Source organism: Colletotrichum truncatum (assembly GCF_014235925.2).
Source record: "Colletotrichum truncatum strain CMES1059 chromosome Unknown Contig_0009, whole genome shotgun sequence".
Classification (NCBI taxonomy): domain Eukaryota; kingdom Fungi; phylum Ascomycota; class Sordariomycetes; order Glomerellales; family Glomerellaceae; genus Colletotrichum; species Colletotrichum truncatum.
Genome location: NW_027222406.1, coordinates 368570 through 392849, shown reverse-complemented (window position 1 = coordinate 392849; position 24280 = coordinate 368570). Strand labels below are relative to the sequence as shown.

The following is a 24280-nucleotide window of genomic DNA, read 5'->3' as shown; positions in this document are numbered from 1 at the left end:
CCTTGCCCTGCATTTTTTATTGCTGGCTTGCTGTACGAATACAACACAACGCACCTAGTATCAGCAACAAAAAAAAAAAAAGGCTTGGTTGTGACGGTTGCGCACGCAACATCACAATTATAATGCCGGCCTTCGGTCGCATTGGAAGGCACCACAACCGCTCGCAACAAGCACTTGTTGAGCCGGTCGGAGGTCCTGCTTCAACGAACTCTCCTGTGCCTGCGCCTGCACCAGTACCGCCGGGCCCTGATTCAGTCCCTTCCTCTGTTCACTCTCACATAAACGCTCACGGCCACTCCCACTCTCACTCGCTGACTCCAGTGCCCGCACCTGCCCCTTCGACCACGACTACGACCACGACCACTACCGCCGGCGCTAACAATCCAATTACCCCCCTTTCAGCCTCGTCGACCGCCTTCAGCTCCAACGAGTCCTTTGACACCCAAAACCAGCTGCAACATCAACAACAGCTTCATCAACAGCAGCAGCAGCAGCAGCAGCAACAACAACTACTACAACAAGTGCAACAGGGGCAGCAAGGGCCTCCACCGCCCCACGATTATCCTGCTTCTGCCTCACCCGCCGCCATTGCTGCCTCACGCAACTCAATCCTGTTGCAGCAGCACAACCCACCTGCTGCCGCCGCCGATTCGCACCAGAGGGGTCAGCAGGATTTCGCCGACTCCGTCTCCCGTTCCCAGTCCCAGCGCTACTCATCGGCCGCAGCCCCTTACCCCAACACCCAATACGGTGCAGCGTCCAGCTCCGTCGACAACCTCAGAGCATCCCTAAACAACACTTCTCCTGCTCCTGGTCAGCCTCAACCAGCATCTCCAGTTCCTCAACCTGCAGCTGCTCCTGAGAAGCGATCTGCACGGAGGCTGCTCAGAAATATCCTGAGCGGAGCAGGCCGAGACCATCACAACACCCCTCCCACCCAGCCTACCCCGCCTAGCTCCTACGATAACACTGGTGGCCTTGCTCGCCGACCGTCTACAAGAGTGAGCAATCCACCCGCAAGAGCTGCACTGTCCCAGCAGCCTTCGCAAGTGTCCTTGGACCAGCAATCTGCCGACTGGCCTCTTCAGACTCCTCCTCCTCAGCAACCCTCCCCGCTGCAGGGTATCGGCGAGAGCGAGGAACAACACCGCTTTGTACAAGATCCTAACCGAGACCCTCGTTTACAGACTCCCGATTCTCACCGCCACTCGATTCGTTACGTACCGAGCGATTTGGATAATACACCCTACGAAGATCCTGTATACCAGCAACAGCAACAGCAGCAGCTGCACGCGTTGCAAGAGCAGCAGCAGCAGCAGCAGCAGCAGCAACAGCAACTCCCCCAGCAGCCTGCTTACGACCCCTCTCAGCAACACCAGTATCAGCAGCAATTCCCCAATCAGCAGCGTGGTCAATATCAAGGCGGGCCGTCTCCCATCTATACTGGCCATCTGGGTACCGGTTCTCACCAAAACCCCGAGACCGTTTCTCAGTTGTCGCATGAATCACCAGTAACTGATTCAGACGCTCGTTCGGCAAACATCCAATCCGCCCAAACCTCCCCCGCAGTAACCTACGCTGTACAGACCACCGACAACCCGCTGCCTCCCACGCTCCCACCTGCACAAGGAACGCCTCAAGCCCAGCAGCAAAACATGTCTCCCCCCTCTGGAGGCCCGCCTCCCCGCTCTGATCGGCGACCGCAGCCAGACGCAGATAAAACGTTGCGGAACCAGGTCGATGCACCTTCAGGACCGCCTCCCGGTTACCGACAGAGTCAGACTATGCCACCCGCTACTGGCAACGCCAACGCTGGCTACCGAACTAGCAGCGCTCAAGAGGGCCGCCAATTTGAGGGAGCTACAGGAGAGCAAGGCCGTAACAGCCCTCAGCCGTCCAACCCTGACCGCGACGGCGCTGATCCTGATAAGTTCAAGGAGCTACGTAAGGTGAACGCAAGCAATGTGCTGGTCAGATACTAATGGCTTCTAGTTACCAAGTATAAGAACGTAAAGCGTCTCTACTTCGACGGTAAGACGCAGATCGACAACCTGAACTCCCAAATCGAGCAGCTGCAGAACGCAGTTGCGAACCAACGAATGTCACAGTCGCGCACCGCTCTTGACGATAGCGAATACATCACGAGGTTTAACCGTCTTAACGGTGCTATCAACAACCTCTCCTTCAATATCCGAAAGGATTGGCGGACAGTGCCGCAGTGGCTAGATATGTATGTCAGCATCGATGCATTGAAGACAGGGAAGCAGGAAATGACTGCAGTTGGCCGTGCCGTTATCACACGATGGATTGTGGAAGAGATCTTCAACAAGTGCTTCCACCCGGGTCTCAACTTCGATCTCAGCCGACAGCTGAAGGAGATTGAGCTCAATATTCGGCGGTTCTCATACACAATGAACAGCCAAGAAGAGTTTGATGCCCTGACGAACAAGGTTGTCAGCTGGCGGATGGCGACGTTGGAGGGCCTTCAGAGGATTTTGAATTCACCCGAGAGCGCGGACAACCGGGCGGACTTCACCCGCATGTGTACGTCGAACCTCACGGCGACTCTGTTCCAGTACATGACAGATCCACCACCTCCCGGTGTGGACGGCGGCGCCTCTATGATTGTGGAGCTGGCAGTGGGTATCGCAGCCAACCTACCTCTGGAGAGCAGAGACGTAGCCATCACATACCCCTTGCCCGGAGACCCAATCAACCCCAACATAATGGAAGTAGAAAAGGCACCGCTGCCGCCTTTGGAAACGCAAAAGGAGGGCGACGGAGAAGACGGCCGGGTCGAGGACGCTGACAAGGACAAGAATGGCAAGGACCGGCGGGCAGAGAAGACCAGAAGCGGTATGTTTACAACCTTACTAGGTGGCGGACCGCCCCGAAAGGGCAGCAACGCGTCTTCAATCATGCTCTCAAGTACTGATGCAGCCCCTCCTCCAGCGCTACCGCCCAAAGACAGTAACAAAGTACGTCTTGCCGGCTTCTCCGCAGTTGAAGTTCGGGGTCGCCAGGTTTTGGTGAAGGCGCCTGTCTGGACGCTCTGAAGATGCCAGAGATGGTGAAATAGAGAAGACCGGAAGAGGTGTCATTGGGGGTTGCAAAACAGCCCGTGTAGAGGAGCAGAATCTTTCCGGTTGATGTTACTAAACGAGGGAATCTCAAGAACCACGTTGGTTGACAGCGGCGAATGTTTTGTGTAGGGAGAAGGGACTGGAACCAACAATCTGGATTGGAACAAGGGGCGACATCTCACGACTAAAGATTCATATTCATACCAGGATGGTATGCTTGGACACTGGGGTATCACTCTGAAAAGGAGAACCTAGATAGCTGCCAAGGTACCTCCAAGTTGCTTTTTTTTCTCGCGCACGCGCAAACACACACATCCACCTGTCACCTACTCTTTCTCCGAGTCTTTTTCATCCCTCTCGGCTCATCACGCTCCCTGTATGCCTAAGTATCCGCATCGTATCTCTGCCTTGCGACTAGAATCTCCTTTCGGCTCGATGAGGACACAGGGGCTTCCGTCAAAGGGACACTGCAAGTCGTGATGTCAGCTTACGCTCGACAGAACCAGGGGAGTTTGATGGAACGGGAAAAGAATAACGTGCCCTATTGTAATCTGCTGGGCAAACCTGGTCGTCCCGGTCTGGAAGGTGGCATTTGTTGCTCATCTGCGTGCAAGTCTGATTAAGTTGTCAGCAGCTGGAAGTCAGGCCTCGGACTTTTCTAGGAAGGGCAAAAAAGGAAAAAAGATGGGACAAGTGACTTACACCTCTGGTCCGACTCTCTTCTTGAGTCTGCCTCATGCGGAGGACGACCCGATGGTTGATCTGCCGCGCCGAGACGATACCAAGGATGAGAAGGATGGCGAGGAGGAGGACGTGGAAGTGGAGGTGGAGGTTTCGCATCATCGCGATCTTGTTTTCTCTTCTTCTTCCGTGCCGCCGTTGTTGCACACCCGGTTGTTGGCAGGTGTATATCGTTATCGGCGTGTGATGACGTTGAGTCAAGCGAGTGTGTATTTCCTTGTCCTGCTGACGAAAGAGTGGGAGTAATCCGAGAACTGAAAGAACTGGCTCAAAATGTGGGCGTTTGTGCTCCTTTTTCTATACTTTCAACATCCGAGCATGGTCACGGATGGCGAACAACAACAGACGAAACGTCACAACCTACTTTGAACGGCGCAGAGGCAGTCCGGTCACCAGGTATGAGGATTGCACACTCACAGACCCCCTTCCATTGAGGGGAGGGAACCACGCAATGTGCGTGTTTTTTTTCATCCAGGATTGGACGGTGGCCAGAGGAGAGAATTTAGCAATCATCTACAAACCTATCTGTAGTGGTTTGTAGAAAATGTTTGTGTGGTTACAGGTGTGTGTGTGTGTGTGTGTGTGCTTTGTACCCCTTTATAATTCACGAGGATGACGAGATACAATGAATGCTGATGCGGTTCATGAAAATGGATTAGAACTGCCTTTTGCATCGTGCAGCCTTAATATATACCAAAATTTAAATCAGAGAAGAGAGACAGTGAGAGCTTGGGCTTATTAAGTTGTTCTGATCCCGAGTATACCCTCCAAGAATTCCCGTCCCCTACACACCCGTCATCGCAGCAACAGAGACCGTGCAAGTGCATACGAGACCAAAGGTAAAAGTTAGCCCCTCCAACTGGACAGCCAGGGGTCTACTCCGAAGCTTTGCTTGCATGCATGGTTGTGTGTTGGAAGAGGGGGCGGGGGCAGCGCGCCTGGTGCTCTTGGCTGCCACCCACCGCCTGCCGTTTCTGGACGAGACCTGACACCCCGCCAAAAAACAATTCGCGATGGCATCAAAATTTGGACGTGGGAGGGCGGTACTTTATGCAGTAGCACTCCTAGGAACTTTCCTCCACCCTTAAGATTTGGCTCTTGTTGCACATATAAAACGCAAAGCCAGTTATTTTTCCACGCAATATACAACCAAAAATGGCCTCAAACCCCGCCCACTTGGAGCCTTCCAAGCTCGGAACAAAAGAATAGTTCGTCGATTCCCCACCCTCTCTCTACGCAACCCCTCCTCCCGCCTGGTTTCCCGCTAACATAGAGTGTCTAAATCACCAGCTGGTCCTCCCTTTACACAACCGAACTGACGAACCATACCTCCAACCCAGAGGACAGAGGCACGGTCTGGTTCGACGACAGCGACGCCGAGTCCAAGCTCCTGACCTATCTCGAGGACCTGACCGAGTCCGCCCCCTTCGATCACTCCCTCCGCCAGGCCGACGCCACCTTCTTGGATCTGGGCTGCGGCAACGGCTCTCTTCTGTTCGCCCTCCGCGACGAGGGATGGGCCGGCCGCGCTCTGGGCGTCGATTACGCCCCGCAGAGTGTCGAGCTTGCGCGCCGCATTGCGCTTCAGAGAAGTCAGGCGCCAAAGGAGGACGAGGAAATGGCCGACGGTGACGACAACGAGGAGGAAGAGGAGGTCAAGGAACCCGAGTTCGCAGAGTGGGACCTGCTCAACGGGCCTTGGGAGACGGTCTTGAACGGTGCACAGCAGGAGGGGTGGGATGTAGTGCTCGACAAGGGGACCTTTGACGCCATCTGCCTCAGCGACGAGAAGGACGCGCAGGGGAGACGGATTTGCGAGGGTTACAGGGGCCGTGTGCTCCGTCTGGTCAGGCCCGGCGGATTGCTGCTCATCACGAGCTGCAACTGGACCGAGGAGGAGCTCAAGGCGTGGTTCGAGGGTCCCCCGCGCGAGGGTGATGTTGGAAGGTTCGTCGCTGTCGGAAAGGTGGACTACCCCAGTTTCACCTTTGGCGGCGCCAAGGGCCAGACGATTAGCAGCTTGTGTTTCCAGAGGCAGGCCTAGTGTAAATCATGATGCCATGAGTTAGATGAGTGAAAAGAGATACACGAATACCCCATCAAGAATGATCACGTTTGTGGAAACCAGCCCGCTTCATTGCATGGCGTTTTCTTCTGGTTGCTGCTGTATATCATACATACAATGGCTTCTTTTTTTTTTTTCGGGGAAACCCAGGCAGCGACACCTACCCTCACAAATCATCACCCTGTCTACTCCGTTCATCCTAGCGTGTAATTGATGCCCCGGAGCCGACCCCCTTTCGGTATCCTCCCGAATGATTTCTGAACATCCGTTCTCCCCTTTCTAGTTTGTCTCTTTTTGGGCGATCCGCATAGGCGAGCTAAAGTAGCACCAAAGAACTGTGTTATGTTGATCGAAGCATGCAAGTTAAGAAGGATCTTGGGTCGGCCTTGGGTAAAAGATTGGGAATTGCTTCATTACGTCTCTCATCTATGGTGATGTATTCATAGGCTCGCCAGCAGATCCAGATACGCTGTTCGCCGACGTTGTCGCAAAGTACCGCACGTCAACGTCATCATCCTTTTGCAGCTTCTCGAGCTTAGGGATGACGCGCGACTGGATCAGCTCCATACCTCTGGGGGACGGGCTGAAGCTGGTACCCTCCTTCTCCAGCGAAGAGATAGTGCCCTCGTCCGGCAAGCGGCGCAGAACGTCAATGAGAACGCCGTATGTCTTCGCGACATTGAAGCGGATGTTGGGAATTTCATCATCAACGAGCTTGTCAAGCATCGGCAGGATCTTGTCGGCGATGACTTCCATGCTTACAACCGAGGCAAGAGTCTGCAAACATTAGTATTTTCGTCATTAACAAGACAGATGTCGATCACTCACAGTGATGGCAAAGCAGGTCGTCATGCGGTAAAGGTAGTTGGAGTGGTTGCCCATAGCCATAACCTTGGGAATGATCGCCTCACTCGCCCATTCAACTCCGAAAACCTCAGTCAGCTTCTTCAAGTTGTGCGTAGCTGCCTCGCGGATGGAGAAGACTGTGTCGCCAAGCCAGCTCATGCAAAGGTTGCTCAACTTTTCGTCGAAGAACTTGACACCCAGCTGACTGGCAAGCAGAGGGATGTACTCGATGATAGCCAGCCTCACGCGCCATTGCTTATCTTCGGCAAGTTGGACAATGGCGGGGAGTAGAGATTGCGAGAGCAGGTCAATACCGATAACTGCAGTCGATTAGTGTGTTGCACTTGTCAGCTATTGGCGCTACGTACCCTGGTTGACAAGCTCAAGCTTTGAAATGATGTGAAGGCGGACTTCGGGAAACTCGTCCTTCAGCATCTGCAAAAACATGGGCAAAAGGTGATCGATCGTTCTGGGGCACGTCAGTAAGTATAATTGCTCACATAGAGAAGTTGACTTACTCTTGCTTGCCCAAAATGGGTGCAAGGCCACTAATCTGGGTTCCGAGGGCGGCTCTGACGTGCTGAGACGTGTCGGAAACGAGGTCCTCGACGCTGCTCATGATGTCGTTGAGAAGAACAGTTCTGTCGACGAGAGCGCAGAATCCAGGTATTTGTCCAGCAATCGCGGTTCGAACTTCAGCTTCGTTGTCCTTCAGGAGCTTGACAAACGAAGGCACCAAGTCTCTTGAAACAACCTCCTCATCAACTGCCTTGGAAATCTACATAAGTATTAGCATGGGTCTTCTGAAATGACCGTCAACCACACCCACCTTCTCAAATCTGTCTGCAATCATATACCGGACTCTCCAGCTCTTGTCCTCGATCAGATTCCGCAGGGAGGTGAGGAGAACACCGTGACTTGACTGTTGCTCCTTGGGAACGACTTCGGCGATAGAGATAAGGATCTCGACGGTGAGTAATCGAACGGAGTCCTGGTCGTCCTGAGCGAGGTGCTGGAAAAGGGGTATCATCTCTTCAACAACGACAGCAGCTGGCATCTCCTTGACAAACTTTGCTAGGTTCGTTGCAGCCTGGCGTCTGACCATAGGCGTCTCATCGTGGACGAGCTGGCCGAACTGCTTTCGGAGCTCTTCTTGGACGCCGGGGGACACCTTCTTGTAGGGAGTTGTGTAAAGGCCGCAGCCGGAGACCTTAGAGGTAAACCAGTCTGCTTTTGACAGACGGACCGTCAAAGGGATGAAGTATTCTTCGACTTGTTGAGAGGACAGCTCCTCGCAGATCTTGTTGAGGGATTCGACGGCCTGTACCGGTTAGGCGACGTAGCTCGCAGGTGGAGCAGGGAGTGATAGCTACCTTGTCCCGCACGACGGGCTCCTCGATGGCAGCGAGGTTCTCGAGAGGGGAGAGCAGGACGTGGCCCCATTGGGCACCACCGACGTATTCGATGAAGTTGCCAAGCTCGCCGCTCAGAGCAACTAGCACCTCATCCTCGTCCTCGACAGACTCTGGCAGTTTGTTTAGATATGGCTCAAATAGGGATGAGATGCGCGACACTAACCGTCGAGGAAGGGAATCAACTCCTCTCGCGTGCGCTCGGCGCCGAGGGCGAGGGCGATGGTAGAGAGGCGGTGGATGGCATTGAGACGCAGGAGGACATCGTCGTGCTGTGGTTCGCGAGGTTAGTATGAGAGTGTGCGCTGGTGGCGGATGGATGGTGGTGTTGGTGGTAGCGGTAGCGGCGTCGGGGAAGGACTGAGGATGAGCAAGGAACAAGTCACCGCCTTACCTTTAGCTCGTCGATGAGGACGGCGATGGGGTACAGCTCGTCCTGGGTGTTCGGCGCGTCTGCCATGGCGGGCGAGAGGGCGCAGGCGCGTCTATCGATGAGTGTTTCGAGGGATGTGAAGGGGAGCAAGAGTTGACGTCTTTTGGGCGATCGGGGTGGATCGCGTGTGAGTGATGCAATGGGTTGGTTGAGGGCGAGCGGCGGTCGTTGTGTGATGGGGGGGCTCTAAAATCTGAGACGACGCAACCGGGATGGTGGATGGTAATTACTACGAAGCGGAGGGTGCAGACAAGCAGACCATGCCACGATGTGAGGGCGTTTTTGGCGATAGAGACGTCAAGTTACCGCGGCAATGGTGGAGTAGAAAGAGGTGGTGTTGATTTTGAGGTGGACAGAGGCAGCAGAAGGCATGGGGAGGGAAGTTTGACGCTGCTGTCGACGTTCGCTTCTGCTTCTGTCCTGTCCTGTCCTGTTCTGCCAGTCCCACCAGTAGCCACTGGAGTGAGGTGCAGTGTGTGCTAGAGGTGGGCTAGCAAAGCTCCCACTGATCAAATGGCAGCCCCAGGCGCCCCAGAGCCCTGTATCGGTGGCCAACTCAGCTGAGAAGGTTGCCTTAGGTAAGGTACGTATCTTTCTGGGTCTGGTGTCGTACACGACGTAAGGCAGGGGTGCAGGAAAGTGGTGGTGCCCTGTTATGAGGGGCTGCCTCTTTTTGAGGAGTGCAGATTTTAGTATGTGTACTGACGCCCTACTCAATAATGTACACGCCTAAAAAAGAAAAGTAAAAGAAGAAAGAGGAAGAAAGAAAAATCTGCCTCTAGCTAATGGTCGTATATCAGCTGTAGATATAGTGCTACCGCTCGTCAGAAACTACAATAGCTTCATAAAATACGATTCTTCGACATGTCACTGGACGAGGGTTACCTGTAAGGGCCGAGAGAGGGGATGAGGATGAGGTGCAGATAAGCTACGCATCTGAGCGAGTACGGGTAATTCTTTCATACGCACGAGTGACGGTGCGCCATGGCAAACAGTAAGAAGTAAGTTGTAAACAAGGTATCGAGGCGTCAACTGCAGCAAACATGCAAGGCAGCTGCTTCTACTTCATCCGTGCTGGCGATAGCTCTCATCTCCCATCTTCATCTGCCAAGCGAAACATGCGGCATCTGGAATGAATGCGGCTGGACGCACTGGTCGCCAGCTGTCATCGGTTCTGTCAGCGGAACACAGATCAGTCCAGCCCAATTCAGCGCAAGGCATGGTATTCTACCAGTGACCCTGGCTCTCCTGGCACTGCCGATTTCTGCTGCTCAAGCCACATCGGACCCTGGAAAATTGAGATGCCGAGTCTTGCCGCCGCTTTTGCTGCCCCTCAACCCCTCAACCCCGCACTTGATCAAAATGTGGCAACCGCACCCAATGACTCCTCCAGGCTGTTAAAGCAGCAACTTCATCCCGCCAGCGAACCCTCCGTACGTGCAGTGCTTCACCTCCGACCGTCCCCAAAATTTCTGTGACTCAAGGCCATTCTGGAGAAGGACAGAGCGATTACTCTTCGGATCTCTCCCGCCCCTGACGACTGCCGGACCTCTATTTCCTCGAGAGATTCTCGCCAATCCTCACCATGCCTACTATATCCGTTAACAAGTACGATTTGTACAAAGCCTTGGGTCAAAAGTGAGTTGCGCCGCGGTCGCACCGCCAGATCTCGACCCCGCCATTTCGAGAGCTCCTCCACTAAACATTGCTACGCAGCTTCACGACCCAGGAGTTTGAAGACCTCTGCTTCGAATTCGGTATTGAACTTGACGAGGACACCGAGAATGAAGAACGGCCCATTGTCAATGGCGTGCAGGAGCCGCCCCAGCTCAAGATCGAGATCCCCGCCAACCGATACGACATGCTGTGCTTCGAGGGAATAGCGCTCATGCTTAACATCTTCAGAGGAAAGGTTGCGGCCCCCAACTACAAGGTTGTCGAGCCCAAGGACCCCGAGACCCAGGTCATCACTGTGACCCAAGATACCAGCAAGATTCGACCCTTCGTTGCCGGTGCCATTCTCAGAAACATCAAGTTCACCCAAGAGAGCTACGACTCGTTCATCGCCCTCCAGGACAAGCTGCATATGAACTTGGCGAGACAAAGGACGTTGGTCGCGATTGGTACCCACGATCTCGACACGATACAGGGCCCCTTCACCTATGAAGCGCTGTCACCCAAGGATATCAAGTTCGCCCCCCTGAACCAAACCAAGGAGATGAACGCCGAGGAGTTGATGCAGTTCTACGAGGGCGACAAGCACCTTGGCAAGTACCTGCACATCATTAAGGACTCTCCCGTTTACCCCGTCATCTATGACAAGAACCGCACGGTCTGCTCGCTGCCGCCCATCATTAACGGCGACCATTCTAAAATCACCCTCAACACCACAAACGTCTTTATTGAGATGACGGCCACCGACAATACCAAGCTCGACATCGTCTGCGACATGATGGTCACTATGTTCTCCAACTACTGCGCTGAGCCCTTCACCGTTGAGCCCGTCAAGATTGTTTCTGAGCACAACGGTGCGTCGAGGACAACTCCCAAGCTCCAACCCCGCACTGTCGACGTCGAGATCGATTACCTTAACGCCTGCACCGGCCTGAACGAGTCTCCCGAGACTCTATGCAAACTTCTTACCAAAATGGCCTACATCGCCAAGCCGTCAGAGAAGGACAGCAACCTTTTGAGCGTCACTATCCCTGTCACTCGTGCCGACGTGCTCCACCAGTGCGATGTCATGGAGGATCTGGCTATCTGCTATGGCTACAACAACCTCCCTAGATCTTCCCCCAATAAGAGCGCAACCATCGGTGCGCCTCTTATGATCAACAAGCTTGCCGACATCATCCGGACAGAAGCCGCTATGGCTGGCTGGAGTGAGGTCATGCCTCTCATCCTGTGTAGCCACGATGAGAACTTCGGTTGGCTGAACCGAAAGGACGATGGCAAGACCGCCGTCAAGCTCGCTAACCCGAAGACCGCTGAATACCAGGTCGTGCGGACGTCCTTGGTCCCCGGTCTTCTTAAGACCATCCGCGAGAACAAAAAGCACAGCGTGCCCATCAAGATCTTCGAGGCTGCCGACGTTGTCTTCAAGGACGAGTCCCTGGAGCGCAAGGCTCGTAATGAGCGACACTTTGCCGCCGCGTGGTACGGCAAGACATCGGGCTTCGAGGTTGTTCACGGTCTCTTGGACCGCATCCTGCTCATGCTCCGCACCGCTTTCCTTACGCACGAGGAGGGCCTTACGGCCGGCAAGAGTGTCGACTTCAAGGTTGCCGAGAACCCCAGCAAGCCTGATGGCTACTGGATTGAGGAGATTAACGAGGACACCTTCTTCCCTGGCCATGCCGCCGCCATCTACCTGCGCCTCGGCGGCAAGGAGCAGCGCATCGGCGAGTTTGGCATCCTGCATCCCACCGTGCTGGAGAAGTTTGACTTGAGGTACAGACACACCCCCTTTTTCTGATTGGGAATTGCCAGTAAGCTAACTCGAATAAAGATACCCTGTGAGCACCCTCGAGATCAATCTCGAGGTCTTCTTGTAGTGATGAGCATGATAGGACATGGACATGATGGATGGCTACGGACAATTTTTAGAAACTCGTAAAAAGCTCGGCTAGGCATGGGTTGGTGGCACATAGACTTGTTCTTTGCACCAGAAAGGAACCCGATCTGATGCCAAATGAAGAAATAGACTCAAGGAAAAAAAAAAAAACAATCAAAATCAAACTGGAGGTCTCCTCAACACCATTTGCTTGACAAGAATCCCATACCTCAGTGTCAGTGGTATGGATTCCAGCGCTACTTCTTCTCTCCTAAGTGGCAGACTCATGAATTCTCACTTCTCACTCCGTAAAACCCGTACACGGCGGTGATGAGTGTATACGGCGAGATCAATGAGGGAGAGTAGAAGCCAAAAGACAGTGTTGCTTGCCTTTCAAGAGGCGAAAATGACCGCATTCTACGAGCACCGAAATCTTGAGATGGCCCAGAACGTAGAAGATCATGATGGCAGTGCGTGATTAGCTACCAAGTGAGCGCAGTATCCCATCATCCCAAGAACCGAGACGTAACTTAAACTGATTAAAATTAAGAAACTGCTTGCGAGGATAGGGAGTTTGGAAAATCCAAAGCGGATCTATATAAGTCCTAGAGTCCCATTTGTCCCCGCCTCCCCTCCCTTTTTTCTCGTTCACATTATCGCCAGTTTTCTTTGCCTCAGTCAGCCCGTCCCTAACCACCGTTCTCTGGATGCAGGTCGTTTCGCCTTGACGCCAGAAAACAAAGTCCAGTGTTTCTAGTGCGTAGGATGAAGAAAAGGCTACTAAACGAAGAAAGTCGTGGTACAAATACAAAATTCCGGCTTGCTCTCATAAACCATAAACACCATCATGGCCTTTTCGTTCTGTGATCCCAGTTTTGATCACCCTAAGGCAGTCTTGGAGACGAAAAAAACTGGTCGTTTGCACAAGGGGCTGAGTCATTAAGGTCCCCAAGGTGCTGGATATTACCCATTATTGGGCGATGATGGGGGTTTGCAAAGGCCTGCCATTATCAGCGGAGAGAGCATCCTTGCCTTCGTCCACAAAGAAAAACTCGCCATCGTCGACTTCTTCGTCGCTACCATTGGCAGTAATATCACTATGGCTAGCTTTGTGATCGTTGCTGACGGTGTTGTTCCCCTCGTATGCCGTGTACATGGTGGGCGGCCATACAAAGCGGTCAATGGGGTCAACCATATCCTCGTGGAAGCTCATGATACCCCAGTCTCTCATGCCTTTGGTTCCCCACTCCCAAGCCGAGTCCGAGTTCGAATCGCTCGACTCGGACCGTGAATCGCTCGACTCCTGGAAATCAGGATCAGCCCAGCTCTCCGGAATGCAGAGATTGGCATCGTACATCATTGTAGAATCGCTCTGATCGATCAAGTAAGGCGCGTCTTGCAATTCTTCGAACATGACGCCCTATGTCATCTCCCGTAGCTCTTGCTCGCTGCGGCTTGGTACTCTCGAGGTAGAGGCAGGGCTGGCGTTGCGGCCAGCTCCCAAGTTATTCAACATACCGGAGACGTTCCGGCCGATGTTTAAGTTGGCAATCCCATCTCTCAATGAGGAAAATGCGTTGTTGTTTTCAGCTGACACACTGCGGTGCAGATGTCGCTCCTGGCCCTGATCTTGCCGCCGTCCCTGCCGCTCCTCTTCTGGAGTTAAAGCACTGTGTCCTGATTCTACTGCGGCAAGGACAGACTGTGACGCCACCAATGAGGGCGGCTTGGAGGCAGGAGTGGCAATCTCGGGAGGAGTACCAGGGTGGCTGCTAGCATATGACTCCTCTGTTGATGGTTGGAAGTTGGCGATAGCCGAGGCTCTGTTTTGCGCCTGTGCGATAGTAGCGTGTAAATCCGAATTCATTTCCTCATCTGTCCTGTTGAAAAGCTGGTGCCACCAGACAATGTCTTTCAGATTTGGCTTGATAATCGAATCACGGCCCTTAACGTATTCGTCAATGGTAGGGTCGTAGTCTTTGTTGATAAATTCCTGTTTGCGGGACAAGAAGTAATCCCAGACAGAAGATGTACGTGCAGTGACTTGAGCGTCACGTCTCTGCTTCTCAGAATTATAGAGGAACGTGCCATACTGGCAGGAGTAAAGATGATAGAGTAGACGTCGAAGGAATCGCTCATTGAACTCGAACTTTGTTGGATTCTGACGCAGGAGTTGGTAGACACAATCCAGGAACTGATGGAACACAGGGCTGATCATCTTGGGCACAGTAGCCTCGTCATTAGCGACTTTGCCAGTAGCAGCCTCGCCAATGGCATCAAGCTCAGCTGGGTCCTCTTTGTTCTGGTTGAAAAATCGACGGGCCCCGGCAATGACATTTTGAAAGGCATCAGCGCGGCCGTCATTGTCGCCTGGCTGAATAGTCTGGCCGGCCATGCCGTCTCTCTGAACATTGAACCAGCTCTCATGGTTCAAGTGGCCAGACCGCAACCTAAACATGTGGCCAAAAGAGAGCCAGTCCTTCTCAACAAGAACAATGAACCCCTCGATGGTTCGGAAATACGGGTCTAACAAGATCTGAGCGAGAGCGCTGAGCTGACTTGTGCGGTCCCAGCCATCAGAGCAGTGGATCAAGACATGCGAGTGCCTGTACCAAATCTGCCGTGCGATGATCTCAGCCCCGTTCAGGACGGCTCCAGTATGCTTAAGCCAGCCAGTCGCATAGAGGGCGTTTTGATCAGGTGGTAATGGTGAGACATCGGCATCTTTGATAACATCCACGACCTTGTTTAGGGAGTTCCTCATAACGTGAATGTTCTCTATGTTCATAAAGGCCTTTGTCGCACCAGGGTAGCGATCCATAGGCTCAGACCCCATTCCCTGAACTTGGTTTACCATGGCATTCACAGTAGGCCGAGCATCAACAATCATGTTGGCTTGCTGAGCACCATATACCAGCCTTCTTCCAGTCTTCTCGTCGAACAATCGGGGTGCCGCTTCCTCAATCACACTCTCCTCATATTTCTCAAGCTCCGACAAGCTGGCGTTCTCTGAAGGAGCCTCTGACTGGCTTTGGCGAGAAGGCTGTTCAGAGTCAGTACTTGTTCGAGGAACCCGGGCTGCGAATGAAGCCATGACAAGCTTCTCGTCCTGAACATTGTTCTTCCTGGTGATACCAGAAAGAGGCTGGGCGCTTCGCGTAATTGTGCAGTTGTTCACGCTGTGAATGTAGCTAAGGACCGGTATGCGATTCCTGGATCGGTACTCCTTGGCGTACTTCAGGACATTGTCGGAGATTGAAGAGGGGACCACAAGAACGGCGGGATATGTATCGCAGAAAGTGTAGTCCTTGTTGATGTTGGTGATCCTCCATCCCTTGTCTGCTGACTTCTCGCTGATGCCCTGTCGGCGGAACTCGGCTCTCGGATCATAAATGCCCCAGCCATTGACCTGCTTCTCAGCCTTGGAAGGCTTATGGTAGAAAGCAAAGAGCTGATCGACTCCGCTAAGTTTACAGGTTCGCATCTTGACAAACTCAAAGACCTCCCGGGCAACTTTATCATCTTGGAATGTGAAGGTGACGAATATGAAGTCTCGGCAGCGGATTCGGATGGAGCTATGAATGCCAGTCGTCGGAGGCATGAGTCGAAGCGTGCACTGCGAAAGGATGGGGTACGTGATCCATGATTCGCGAGTCTTCGGCTGGGCAGGTTGTGGCTGGTCTTTGGGGGTAGGAACTGGCGTGCAGAAAACGAGGTGGAAATCGGTCAGACGAAGGGTGCCGACAGAGGTGACTCCGCCGTTGATGCACTGGACATTTTCGACGACCTATAATGAATGGCCGAAGGTTAGGATGGGTGTTACATTACAAGAGAAAACAAAACAAAGAAGGCGCAATACTTGCCTTTCTAGCCTCCATGTTGAAGTGCGAATGATGATGCTTCTTTGAGCTACAGGAGCATGGCCGCACGGATGGTCCGGAAGGTGAGGTGGTGTCGTAGGTAAGGGGGATTCACTTGAAGAAGAGCAGCGGTGTCGCCGCGCAACTTCAGTGGTGTGAGGAAACTTCGGTAGGAAAGTAAGATAAAGTTTGCAACACTGCGAAGTTGAATTTGGGAGGTTTAGCAGGTGACAGTTGTAAATAGGTAGAGGTCCTGTCGTTGCGGTGGTCAGGCCAGCTACTGTTGTCACAGAGCAGGCACTGTTGCAGGAAGGAAGGGTCGGCTGTATCCCCACTAGCGCGGGGCTGAAAGCAGACGTCACGGCTCTGGTGGTCCACGCGGGTGATCCAGACACCGAGGCATTAGTATGGAGTATAGCTTCCTGGTGTGATTTCCTTATCCATCGTCTTTGTCTCTGTCGCTGACTTTATCTTCTTTGGATGTTTGTGTTTTCTTTTTTTTCTTCTTCTTCTTATATCTTCTTTCTTCCTCGAATTTTCAGTGCATCATCGATTTCGCCCTCTGTTAATTTTCTCGTTGAGGTTCTAGCCAATGGGCAGAGGAGACACGAGAACTAAAGGAGCTTCACAGTTTGACTCTTTAGGCTAGGAATTCAAGACTAGATAAAAGGATGGTATATTGTTTGACTTCAAGTGGTGCCTGCCTTCTTTTTGTTTCCAAGAGCACTTTGCTTTAAATGAATAATGAGGGGCATTGTATGCAAATGGCACCGTAGCGCAGTGACATACGAACATTCACCAGCAAGTGAATAATCGCATCATGAATCGCATCCGTTGAGGCAGATTTTAGAGTGTGACCTGCCTGACGTTCTTAGGTATGCCACTTGTGACTGTAACCTACCTTACTCCTACGTAGTCACGTAGTACACCTGGACTGGACCGCCCCACCAGACACGGCCTTTCACTCCAAGCCCCACACCGGGAAACGGAACACTCTGACCCGACAACCCAACGTTCAGCCTACCAACAAAGAAACAAGCGGCTTACCTAAGGCAGACCTGCCTGCCACCTGCAACCACTTGCAATGATGAACCCTCCACGGGAAACACAGAAAAAAAATCCAAAGCACAGACCACCAAGGTCAATTCCCCTTATCGCAGCACCACCCGGAGCCCTAACACAACCCACAGTCTGGAAATTCTCAGCCGAGACTATCGATTGATTGGAGCTGCTTGACAACCTCACCTCTCGCAACACCACCCCCCGACGACGTCGAACTTCTAACAACCCGTCCAACTATCCCAACCCCTTTCGACACCGGGCACAGAAGTCAAGATGGCTGTTCCAGGCACCCAGATGTAAGACCTTCTCCCCGTCCGCTCTCAATTACAGTTTTTGGAGTGGCATCGTGTTACACGTTCCCTCTCACCCCGCCGAGATTTCGCGATCTCGAAAAAAAAAAGTTTCCCACGCAACAAAGGGAAAGTTCTTGTCGACGATTTTGCTGACGTTTACCCTTCCAAACAGCTCCAAGCGCAGAAAGTTCGTCGCCGATGGCGTCTTCTACGCCGAGCTCAACGAGTTCTTCCAGCGCGAGCTCGCTGAGGAGGGCTACTCCGGCGTCGAGGTCCGCGTCACCCCCACGGTAACCGACATCATCATCCGCGCCACCCACACCCAGGAGGTCCTCGGCGAGCAGGGCCGCCGCATCCGTGAGCTCACCTCGCTCATCCAGAAGCGCTTCAAGTTCCCCGAGAACTCCGTCTCCCTCTATGCCGCCAAGGTCCAGAACCGCGGTCTCTCCGCCGTCGCTCAGTGCGAGTCCCTCCGCTACAAGCTCCTCAACGGTCTTGCCGTCCGTCGTGCCTGCTACGGTGTCCTGCGCTTCATCATGGAGTCTGGCGCCAAGGGTTGCGAGGTCGTCGTCTCCGGCAAGCTCCGTGCCGCCCGTGCCAAGTCCATGAAGTTCACCGACGGCTTCATGATCCACTCCGGTCAGCCCGCTAAGGACTTCATCGACTCTGCCACCCGCCACGTCCTCCTCCGCCAGGGTGTCCTTGGTATCAAGGTCAAGATCATGCGCGGCTCCGACCCTGAGGGCAAGGCCGGTCCCCAGAAGACCCTTCCTGACGCCGTCTCCATCCTTGAGCCCAAGGAGGAGCAGAGCGTTGTCCAGCCCATGTCCCAGGACTACGGCGCCAAGGCCGCCCAGGCCCAGGCCGCCGCTGAGGCGCAACAACAGGAGCAGCAGGAGGGCGGTGAGGAGGCCGAGGCTCAGTCGTAGAATGCCACCGAGCCACAGGCTTTGACCGACGAGGTTGACCAGTTTACCAGCCAGCAGCAGCCGCAGTCCACCTACGCGTCTGTGCCTGTTGCCTGGTAGACGACTGCTTCGCTCGCTTCCTCTTCTCTTTCTCCAAAAAGATTCGCATTTGGGAAATAAAAAGGTGTCGCGCGAACAGCAAAGGGAGGACGGGGGTGGAATACTACTCAGGCGTCTTGATCACATTTGCATCACTCTGCGAAAGGGAATTCGGATAGTTGCGACTGGCTTGTAATGGTACAACAAACCATGAAATGAGCAACGAAATCATTCAATCAATCCTGTGTGTGCCCGAATGTGTGATTACCTGTGATCATGTCTGTAGCTTGTCCATCCTCTCTGGTGTCTGGCGTTGTGCAATGGATGAAGGTCTGCCGCAAACCTGCGACTTTTTGTACCCATGAGTTGTTCACGTGGAAGGGTTAATGTGCGCCAACAGCCGTTTTTTCAACAGTGTACCGTCGATTAAGCGACGTTAAGAAGAAAATTAAACCAAAATAATAACAAAAGACGAGGCATAAAGCAAAATTACAGAATAAATCGGTGGCTCATGCTACTAAATTCAAGGCCCTGTATGGCTGGCCTGGTCTATAGTGCTGAATGCTCGACGATGAACAGAATGCTGTCTCCTGGCGAAACAGGATGTGCCTCTCTCACACCCTCTTCTCGTTCGCCCTTAATCGTACAACAAGAGGTGCTTCCGCACATGGTACCATGGAAACCCCAATGAACGCCCCAAATGTCCGTCCCGCCCTGTAATACTCCTCGTGCCGTAGCAGAAGTGAAAATGGTATGGAAAACTGCTTCAGGTTTCCCGGTGCTACCCTACTTAGTCGGGGTGCGCCTGCACCTTTTCCCCGGGTCTGTGCCTCTTTCATTGGATCCGATCATGTCGTGGAGAACTTCTCACTCATATGGCTTCGAGAAAATGTACAATACTGCCCCCAAAACGGGCTCTGGCTAAGAAATGCTTCGAAAAAGGACAACCACCGCTTCACCGTCTACTGATGGTTATGAAACAAACGTACGCGTCTTGCTTCTTCACCTATCGGACCTCTGATTCTGGAGCTCAATGGTCTCATTGTATGACTTGGAATGTCCATTAGCGGTTCCATTCGCTCTGTGGCGGTCATTTTCGTCGTCGCTCTCTTCGGCCAGATCAGTCAATCCAAATTCGGCACCGGCCTCCTCGTCGTAGGCCCTCATAAGGCCGGTCGTATCACCGTGGCGGCTACCAATGCTCAATCGAGGGTCCTGACTTCTGCGGGCTTGCATGCTCAGACGGGTCTGAATGGTTGAGACCATGTCCGTGCCCATAGCATCCGAACCACCACGGCCAGCAATGAGGTGGTGTCCGTTTGGGTCCAGTCTCGAAAGGTTAAGCAAGTAAACACCAGTGAAGGTGACCAAGAAACCGCAAATCAGAGAGATCGTGTTGACGGTATCAGTGGTATTGAAGCCACCAAACAGGATGAAGGAGGCGCAAAGGGTCGCAGTCGTAAACGTCACGTAGTAGAGGGGGTTAACGCTATGTGTCGCCTTGTTAGCGCAGCCAGTGGATGCCCGATGATTCGACTTACATGTTTGTGGGGAACTGGGCAAGTGCTTTGTTGAAGTAGTTCATTTGCGTCAAGATGCAAACGGTCGTCAAAATCATAAAGACGTATGTCGATGGGTGGGAAAACTGGTTGTTTCCGGCGAAAGTGAGCTTTAGGGCAATTCCGAAAGCTTTCACTGACATGACAGAGATTGAGCCGACTGTCGAGCAGATGGAGAGGTAGATGAGCGCGTTCTTCTTCCCATGGACCGGCGCAATCTTGTAGATCATGACAACGGCGAAGACAGAGACCACAAAGGCGTACAGCAGGAAGCCTGGCATGCTATTAGTTTTCATCAGACCTTTGCCAGAGGGCCGCACCAAACTTACCTGGCTGGATGGCATAGTGTAGAATCTGGTCAATGGTCTGGATGTCCTCATCTGGGGGTGCGTGAAGCACAATGATGACTGCGCCGATCAGACAAATGGCACTGCCGAGGCGGCCCAGAGTACCAAGCTCTTCCTTCAAGAAATAAGAGCCCAGAACAGCTCCGATCAGCACAGACAGGGCTCCTAGAGGTGTAACGAGAATCGCAGGTGCAAAGGCATAGGCGGCGAAGTTGCATATTTCTCCCATGACCACTGAGCGCGAGTTAGCGACGAGGCGCAAATATGGTCACGACAGATATGGCTCACATGTTGAAATGCCGGCCCACCATACCGGACTTTTTAGATAAACGAAGCCATCTCCTTCAAACCCATGGCGTTCTTCTGCTTGCATGAGACCCTAAAATCGAGTGTCAATTCGGGTATCGATCGACGACAACATTCGTCTCAAGTCATCCGCAACTTAAGGATCGCGTACCTTTTTTGTGATCACAAAACTGATACCTGCAGGTCAAGCACAATTAGCGACACTATGTCAACAGGTCTGATAAGCACCAGATACATACCAATGGCTAAACTTGATGCCATGGCCAGAGCCAGGCCAATGTATCTGCGCGGTCGGACTGTCAGCGAACCTCGATTCTCAAGACCAAGCGGACGACGTGTTGGCATGGTGTGAAAACAGGGGCTCAATAGGCCGGCTGGAGTCGCAAACGTACTTTTCGTCCATCATCATCTTTCCGAAACTGGACGGTCGATAGCGACGGAGAGCGAAAAGAGCGTCGGAGAGACAAGGCGTGTGCGCCGTGGCGAAGCGGTCGCTAAATGATAATGTCGTGTCCCGTAAATGGGGAGCTGGCAAAGCTCGCGCCGGGCGAGGAAGAGTGAGGGAGAGGTTGGAGGAACGATTCGGAGGTCGTCAGCAGCGACACATGGAAAAGTGAGGTGACTCGAGAAACTCTGGACTATTGAGAGGGCCGAGTCGCAGAATGGTTGGCTGTCGTTGATGGGTCGTGGACGTCGGCGTCGAGTTGGGGTCTCTTCGAGTCGAGGAAGTCGTCGAGGTCTCGTCGTAGGCGGGTTGAGTCGGTGGTTTGGCGTAACTGGGAAGCCGAAAGGGGGAGGGAGACTTTGTTTCGTGGGATTTTGGAGGTAAAACTGTGAAGCTGGCGGTACGTAGGGTGACAGGTTGGAGCAGATCAGGTACTTCGCGCAGATTGATTTGCACAGCAGGCCTGTAAGTCGAGGACAAGGCAGGGCACGGTATCTGTAAGGTAATGAGGTGGTAGCGGCCAAAGGCGGGTGGTTCTACGTAGTGGGTAGGTGCGTGGTGTCGAGGAATGCCAACCAGCCAGATAGGGACAGGTTTGAGTTTCAGAGGGCCCCCTGCGAAGAGTGGGAAAAGAGGTGCCCTGTTGCAAGTCACAGGTGTGCGAACCCAGGTGGTAGGGTACTTCTTCAGTTGTACCTTTGGCCGAAAATGTTCCTGGATTGGCCAAGAGGGTTTGATGCTGTGATAGGGTCCCTCTTTCTCTGCACGAGGAACTCGGCTGCGCACCAGAGTTGTTGAGTGCGAGTGGACACCTTTATCGAGCTTGACACTGGCACCGACAGAGGGTCGACACGAGGGGCTGAGGCCGAAAGGGACAGTCCAGTCCAGGTGAACTACTTAGCAAATGGTGGAGGCCGCGCACGCTGACCCGTACCGGGGGGGAGGGGGCGGCGTTGGCGACGGACTATGAACGACAAGGACACACTGTCCACTTTTAGGAGGGATAGCCACTGATGCTGATGCTGATGCTGATGCTGATGCTGATGCTGAAAGCTGCTCAGCCTGCTCCTATGAATGTACAAGAGTAGCGGGGGGGATGAGGTGACGGAGGCCGCGGCAAAAGCGAGGTGGTGTGTTTTAGCGTACTGCAGGATGAATGGGAGGAGTCCAGTCCAAATCCGAGATGGCTGTTGGTTGACAACATTGCAGCACTGTATTACCCCCGTAGTTCCCCCATGCCGCCTGTGGTTGGCGAATTTTTGACGGACGATGGGTAGAATCAAGATGGAACGTCCCTCGCATGCGATTTTGGACGGAAGCCATCTTCCTGACACAGACAAATTCTGCAGGGACGCCAAGTCTCTGGGCTGAATTTTATTCCCTTTTGTTCGCCTCTAATGCCTTCTAGACACACAGAAGACCACAGGACACATTCTTCCATACCATGGTTTTTCTTGCATCATTGCAATTGTCCCCCCAGAACCAAGGCACAAAAGACAGGCGTCTAGCCCGTGGATTGAAGTCACAAGTGGCCAGGGGTTCAGAACTGGCAATTGGGTCCCTGGGTTCGCCTTCGACTCTCCGACAGGGGGTCACCGTTTGGTGAGCCTGGGAGGTTCCGCAAGTCTCTTGGGGTCTCCGCAGGGAGTATGTTGGTAGCACTTTCCAGTGTCGGCGCTGAGGGGTTCGAGGGGGGGGCTGGACTTGTGGTTACATCTGGGCAGCGCCAGTGTGTGTCAGCTAATTAGCGTCAGAAAGGTCACTCACCCACTACTCAGGAAAAGGCGGGATACGTTCTCTTTTCGGCCAACTAACCTAGCCGCCCAGTACATTGAGCAGCGCCCACCCCCGTCAAAATCTCCATACGAGATCGATCCCTAGGCACAATCGGCATTTCTATTTTTTCAACATCAACCAGCCAAGTGGGGTTGTTGAAACCGCTTCATTACGAATGACACCGTCCAACCCGCTTCCCTCCTTCCCTCTTGACACGACCAAACAGGCTCCTCTTTAATTAAACCACAGCCACATCCTTCAATACACACAGTACCTTCGTCGTCATCGCCATCGGGACCGGCAAGCACTGTCCGTGCAAACTTCCGCCTTGCCTGACTCTGAGCTGAATCCTGTCTAGTAGCATGTAAATTTGCCATTACATGAAAACATTTGTTCCATGGGGAGGAAGAGAAGAAAAAAAAAATATAGAGCGAGCAATATTGAGGCGCAATATGCTCATCGTCGCTTTCCAGTTCACGCAGATGTGGCCCTAAGACATCATCCTTCCCTTGCCACATCTTCCTTCGTCCCCAGATTTCCCTTTCAAATCTCGGAAACAAAGATCGTACTACGTAGTAGCCCCCGTTGACAGCTCGTTTGTTCATTCTCTTCCCAGTCGCCCATCATTCACCCCCATTTCAACAATCAATGCGGCAACGCGGCCGCCCGGGAACCGCATAAGGAGAACGGTTGTCGAAACAAACTGCCATAACATCTCTGCTTTTAAGGGCGGGACAGCAGCACAGGGATTCCCACACTTGTAAACGAGTCGAGGCCCCTCAAAGGGAGACAAAAGTCTATCCAGCACACCATCACCCTGCGAACACCATCGCCAACTCGTCTGCATAAGTACTAGTAGCTGGCATTGGATTACCTGCTTGACGAGAAAAATTAAGACAATGCCCGAGCTTCTATTAACCCTTTTCCATACAGACGCATCATCGCCTTAAGCCTTGATGCCCCTGTCATTTCTGGCTCGATTATAATTTTGAACTCTATCACCAATGAAATTTAAGTCAAACATAGGATGAAGGAAAAAGTTAGCATTGTGAACACCTCAACTTGTTGCCGTAGATCATTGCCCCATCAGCCAGCCGTCTCATCTTGACCAGCTCGCCAAGGCGCTTCCTCATGAGCGTATCTTTAACTGAACATGAAGTGCTTCTCCTCTCGGGTACACCTAACACAAAGACCGTCAAACACATACTGTTTGATGACTGATGTCCGACGACTCCAGTCGTCTGTTCGCAGCCTACAGTCTCATCGTCCCATTTGTGGTAGAATGCCATACACTCACGTAAGGGAACATATGGTGCCGGGCCGTAGGTCCACCCGTAATCAAGAAGACACTGGCTTCGGAGAATGACTCGCCTGTTGTGACATATCAAGCTGAAGCCATACAGTCCATTCACCCTTATTACACAAATTGCGAGTTCACTTTCATCGCAGATTTAATTATATTGAAGCAAGTCGTTTGCGAGGCGGTTAAATA

General features: G+C 52.9%; 8 protein-coding genes across 8 annotated transcripts; 4 read left to right on the top strand and 4 right to left on the bottom strand.

Annotated features, from left to right (window-relative positions):
* Positions 1-122: 122 nt before the first annotated feature.
* On the top strand, positions 123-3056 carry CTRU02_212647 (uncharacterized protein; the record flags this gene model as incomplete). The annotated part of the gene is made up of 2 exons (XM_070205889.1): positions 123-1944; positions 1993-3056. 2 exons carry the CDS (start codon positions 123-125, stop codon positions 3054-3056), a joined length of 2886 nt encoding a protein of 961 aa, XP_070060282.1.
* A 392-nt stretch (positions 3057-3448) lies between these two features.
* CTRU02_212646 (uncharacterized protein) lies at positions 3449-3926 on the bottom strand (the record flags this gene model as incomplete). Its single annotated transcript, XM_036723524.1, has 3 exons — positions 3449-3559; positions 3624-3698; positions 3786-3926. The coding sequence occupies 3 exons, from the start codon at positions 3924-3926 to the stop codon at positions 3449-3451; spliced, it is 327 nt and encodes a 108-aa protein (XP_036584800.1).
* A 1053-nt stretch (positions 3927-4979) lies between these two features.
* On the top strand, positions 4980-5868 carry CTRU02_212645 (S-adenosylmethionine-dependent methyltransferase; the record flags this gene model as incomplete). Its single annotated transcript, XM_036723525.1, has 2 exons — positions 4980-5032; positions 5115-5868. The coding sequence occupies 2 exons, from the start codon at positions 4980-4982 to the stop codon at positions 5866-5868; spliced, it is 807 nt and encodes a 268-aa protein (XP_036584801.1).
* A 447-nt stretch (positions 5869-6315) lies between these two features.
* CTRU02_212644 (Protein phosphatase PP2A regulatory subunit A) lies at positions 6316-8607 on the bottom strand (the record flags this gene model as incomplete). Its single annotated transcript, XM_036723526.1, has 8 exons — positions 6316-6666; positions 6718-7055; positions 7104-7204; positions 7254-7513; positions 7565-8056; positions 8109-8260; positions 8314-8419; positions 8542-8607. 8 exons carry the CDS (start codon positions 8605-8607, stop codon positions 6316-6318), a joined length of 1866 nt encoding a protein of 621 aa, XP_036584802.1.
* A 1558-nt stretch (positions 8608-10165) lies between these two features.
* On the top strand, positions 10166-12134 carry CTRU02_212643 (Phenylalanine-tRNA ligase beta subunit; the record flags this gene model as incomplete). Its single annotated transcript, XM_036723527.1, has 3 exons — positions 10166-10218; positions 10297-12030; positions 12089-12134. 3 exons carry the CDS (start codon positions 10166-10168, stop codon positions 12132-12134), a joined length of 1833 nt encoding a protein of 610 aa, XP_036584803.1.
* A 969-nt stretch (positions 12135-13103) lies between these two features.
* Positions 13104-16011, bottom strand: CTRU02_212642 (protein phosphatase; the record flags this gene model as incomplete). Its single annotated transcript, XM_070205888.1, has 3 exons — positions 13104-13553; positions 13596-15920; positions 15997-16011. 3 exons carry the CDS (start codon positions 16009-16011, stop codon positions 13104-13106), a joined length of 2790 nt encoding a protein of 929 aa, XP_070060281.1.
* A 1317-nt stretch (positions 16012-17328) lies between these two features.
* CTRU02_212641 (40S ribosomal protein uS3) lies at positions 17329-18277 on the top strand (the record flags this gene model as incomplete). Its single annotated transcript, XM_036723529.1, has 2 exons — positions 17329-17351; positions 17521-18277. The coding sequence occupies 2 exons, from the start codon at positions 17329-17331 to the stop codon at positions 18275-18277; spliced, it is 780 nt and encodes a 259-aa protein (XP_036584805.1).
* Positions 18278-19357: 1080 nt separating this feature from the next.
* CTRU02_212640 (DUF803 domain membrane protein) lies at positions 19358-20976 on the bottom strand (the record flags this gene model as incomplete). The annotated part of the gene is made up of 7 exons (XM_036723530.2): positions 19358-19844; positions 19897-20188; positions 20244-20495; positions 20550-20640; positions 20719-20744; positions 20807-20850; positions 20960-20976. The coding sequence occupies 7 exons, from the start codon at positions 20974-20976 to the stop codon at positions 19358-19360; spliced, it is 1209 nt and encodes a 402-aa protein (XP_036584806.2).
* Positions 20977-24280: the final 3304 nt, after the last annotated feature.